The following is a 3,810-nucleotide window of genomic DNA, read 5'->3' on the forward strand; positions in this document are numbered from 1 at the left end:
CCTCGGCCTCACAACTGGCCTCTTCAACCTGCTGGTTTTGCCATAACACATTCACGGAGGCAATTTCTTTATTTCTCAACTTTCGGACTTGCCGATCAATAATAGAAACTAGAATCTCTTCGTACGTCAATTTCTCATTAACCTCAATATTCTTAACCGGAACAATGAGTGTCGGGTCTCTTACTACTTTCTTTAACATAGACACATGAAACATCGGGTGCACTAATGACATTTCAAGCGGTAGCTCAAGCTTGTATGCCACCTCACCGATCTTCTGAATGATTCTGTACGGTCCGACATAGCTCAGACTCAATTTCCCTTTCTTACCAAGTCGCATTACACCTTTCATGGGGGGAACTTTCAAGAATACCCAATCATATTCTTTAAACTAAAAATCCTTACGACGAACATCCGAATATGACTTATGATGACTCTGACCAGTCTTCAACCACTCCTTAATTTTCCACAGCCTGATGCACGAGGTCTGGCCCTATAAATTCTTTTTCCCCAATTTCGAACTACCTAATTGGAGATCTACATATCCTTCCATATAAAGTCTCAAATGGTGCCATATGAATTCTAGTATGATAACTATTGTTATAGCCATCTGAATGCTAGTATGATAACTATTATTGTAGGCAAATTTTATGAGTAGCAAATGATCATCCCAGTTGCCTTTGAAATATAGATCATAGAGCAACATATCCTCAAGCGTCCGAATAGTCCGCTCTGCCTGCCCATTAGTCTGCGGGTGAAATGCTGCACTAAGATTCACCTGAGTACCCAAACCTTGCTGAATTTTCTTCAATAATTTAGCAATTATTTGTGCCCCTCGATCAGAAATGATGAAAGCTGGAGTGCCATGCAAGCTGACTATTTCTTTGATATACAACTATGCATACTATTCCACTGTGTCGGTAGCCTTAACCGGAAAAAATGTGCTGATTTTGTGACTCGATCCACAATCACCCAAATTGTGTCAAACTTGCGCGAGGTAATCCGACCAATAAGTCCATATTAATCATTTCCCACTTCCACATTGGAATATCTATGTTCTGTGCCAACCCACAAGACTGTTGGTGTTCGGCCTTTACTTGCTCACAATTCGGACATCTTGTCACATAGTCCGCCACATTCCTCTTCATGTCATTCCACCAATGGACTTCCTTGAGATCATGACACATTTTTGTAGATTCCGGGTGCACGAAATACCTAAAAGTGTGAACCTTGGTCATGATTCTTTCCCGGAGACCATCCACATTTGGATCACATAACCACCCTTGGTACGTTAGCGTACCAACATCCAAGCCGAGAGAAAAAGCCATAGTCTTATGTTTATGAATCCCCTCCTTCAATTGCACCAAAAATAGATCGTTGTATTGCTTCTCTTTGACGTCCACAACAAGTGATGATTCAACCCTATTTTGCACAATTACCCCTCCTTCACTAGAGTCTACAAGACGAGCTCCAAAACTAGCCAATCGGTGAACTTGCTTGGCCAATGGCTTTTGATATGCCTCCAAGTCAGCCAAACTACCCATAGATATTTGGCTAAGAGCATCTGCCACAACATTGGCCTTTCCCGGGTGATACAGGATATCGATGTCGTAATATTTGAGTAACTCAAGCCATCTTCTCTGCCTCAGATTCATCTCCTTCTATTTGAAAATATATTGAAGGCACTTATGGTCCGTGAATATATCCACATGGACCCCATAAAGGCAATGACGCCAAATCGTTAATGCAAATACCTCCGTTGCAAGTTCTAAGTCATGTGTTGGATAATTCTTTTCATGATTCTTGAGTTGCCTAGAAGCATAAGCTAGCACATTTCCCTGTTGCGTTAATACACACCCAAGCCCAATGCTTGAATCATCATAATATACCGCAAATCCATCTGCATCCTCTGGTAAGGTCAACACTGGTGCCGTAGTCAATCTTGATTTCAGTTCATGGAAACTCCTTTCACAAGCATCTGTCCATTGGAATTAAACTGCCTTCTGAGTCAATCTAGTCAATAGAGATGCAAGGGTAGAAAACCCCTCCACACATTTTCTGTAATACCCAACTAATCATAAGAAACTACGAATCTCTATTGGAGTTGTAGTCCTCGGCCAATTCCTCACAGCCACAATCTTTTGAGGATCAACCATAATTCCTTCACTAGAGACTACATGACCCAAGAATGTGACAGATTTAAACCAAAATTCACACTTCGAAAACTTTGCATATAACTTGTGTTGATATAGGGTTTGTAGAACTACCCTGAGATGATCGGCATGGTCCTCTCGATTGCGTGAATATACAAGGATATCGTTAATAAACACTATCACAATGGAGTCAAGAAAAGGCTTGAAGACTCAATTCATAAGATCCATGAAATTCGTTGGGGAATTTGTCAGCCCAAAATACATTACCAAAATTTCAAAGTGCCCATATCGGGATCTAAAAGCTATTTTCGGAAAATCTTGCTCCCTGATCATTAGTTGGTGATATTCGGATTTTAAATCCATCTTGTAGAAGTACCTAGCATCCTGCAATTGGTCAAACATGTCATATAACCTTGGTAGTGGGTATTTATTCTTGATTGTGACCTTGTTAAGCTTCCAATAGTCAATACACATTCTCAGTGACCCATCTTTAATTCTTACAAAAAGGACAGGTGTGCCCAAGGCGACACACTCGGCCGGATAAAACCCTTTTCTAACAAATCTCTCAATTGTTCCTTTATTTCTTTCAATTCTGCCGGTGCCATTCTGTAGGGTGGAATAGATATAGGATATGTGTCTGGTATCACATCAATCCCAAATTCAATCTCCTTGTCTGGTGGGATCCTAGGGAGTTCATCCAGAAAGACTCCCGGAAATTTATTCACAACAGGCACAGACTCAAGTCTAGGTGCGTTAGCATTGCTGTCAGTAACCCCGACCAAATGGTAAATTCACCACTTGTTGATCATTTTCGTGGACTTAAGGTAAGAAATAAGCCTACCCTTCGGCACTACATCATCACCCTTCAACTCAATATCTGGCTCATTTGGAAATTCTAACCTAACAGTCCTGGTTCGACAATCAAGCTTGGAAAAACAAGAATAAAGCCAATCCATCCCCATTATAACATCAAAATCTACCATTCTCAATTCAATAAGATCGGCCACGGTGTCCCGACCACATAACATGACAACAGAATCCCTATAAACCCGTGCGGCCAAAATAGACTCACCAACCGGAGTAGATACAGAGAACGAATCTTGAAGTTGTTCCGCTTCTATCCCAATTTCCATAGCAATATAAGGAGTAACATATGACAAAGCGGAACCAGGATCAATAAGTGTATATACATCATAGGATTGGACAGACAATATACTTGTGACAACATCTGGAGAAGCCTCTGAATCTCGACGCCTCCACATAGCATAAAATCTGTTGGGTCTTCCCGAATTTTGCGCACCACCCTAGCTGCACCACGCCCTGCGGTTGCTGGGGTGCCTTGAGTTGAAAAGTGCTATAAATGTAGTTGCTACAGAATTAGCTGGTTGTGCCGTACCTCTGCCCATATTTTAGCGGGACGAGTGGCAATACCTCTGAATGTGACCCCTCACACCACACCCATACCATACAGGTAGATCCATGAAGCATGACACAAAGTGCATCCTCCCACACTTAGGGCATGGGAGCCTCCGCTGCTGAAACCTTCTAGTGGGCCCTGTTACCCTGACTGGGTCCAGATGACTGTGCACTCATTGATGACTGAGAGAATGATTGAGATGGTCCTGTTGACGCTCCCCTAAATGCTGACCTACTACTACCA

The 3,810-nt window shown here is 42.0% G+C and overlaps 1 protein-coding gene across 1 annotated transcript; it reads right to left on the bottom strand.

The window, feature by feature from the left end:
• Positions 1-2,941: 2,941 nt before the first annotated feature.
• LOC138902277 (uncharacterized) lies at positions 2,942-3,412 on the bottom strand. Its single transcript, XM_070190120.1, has one exon. It carries the CDS (start codon positions 3,410-3,412, stop codon positions 2,942-2,944), a length of 471 nt encoding a protein of 156 aa, XP_070046221.1.
• Between the last annotated feature and the right edge of the window lie 398 nt (positions 3,413-3,810).

Source organism: Nicotiana tomentosiformis, chromosome 12, assembly GCF_000390325.3.
Source record: "Nicotiana tomentosiformis chromosome 12, ASM39032v3, whole genome shotgun sequence".
NCBI classification, from domain to species: Eukaryota; Viridiplantae; Streptophyta; class Magnoliopsida; order Solanales; family Solanaceae; genus Nicotiana; species Nicotiana tomentosiformis.

Bases quoted from the DNA above. Each gene is read 5' to 3' on its own strand.
- LOC138902277 (XM_070190120.1), bottom strand. From the start codon at position 3,412: ATGTGGAGGCGTCGAGATTCAGAGGCTTCTCCAGATGTTGTCACAAGT.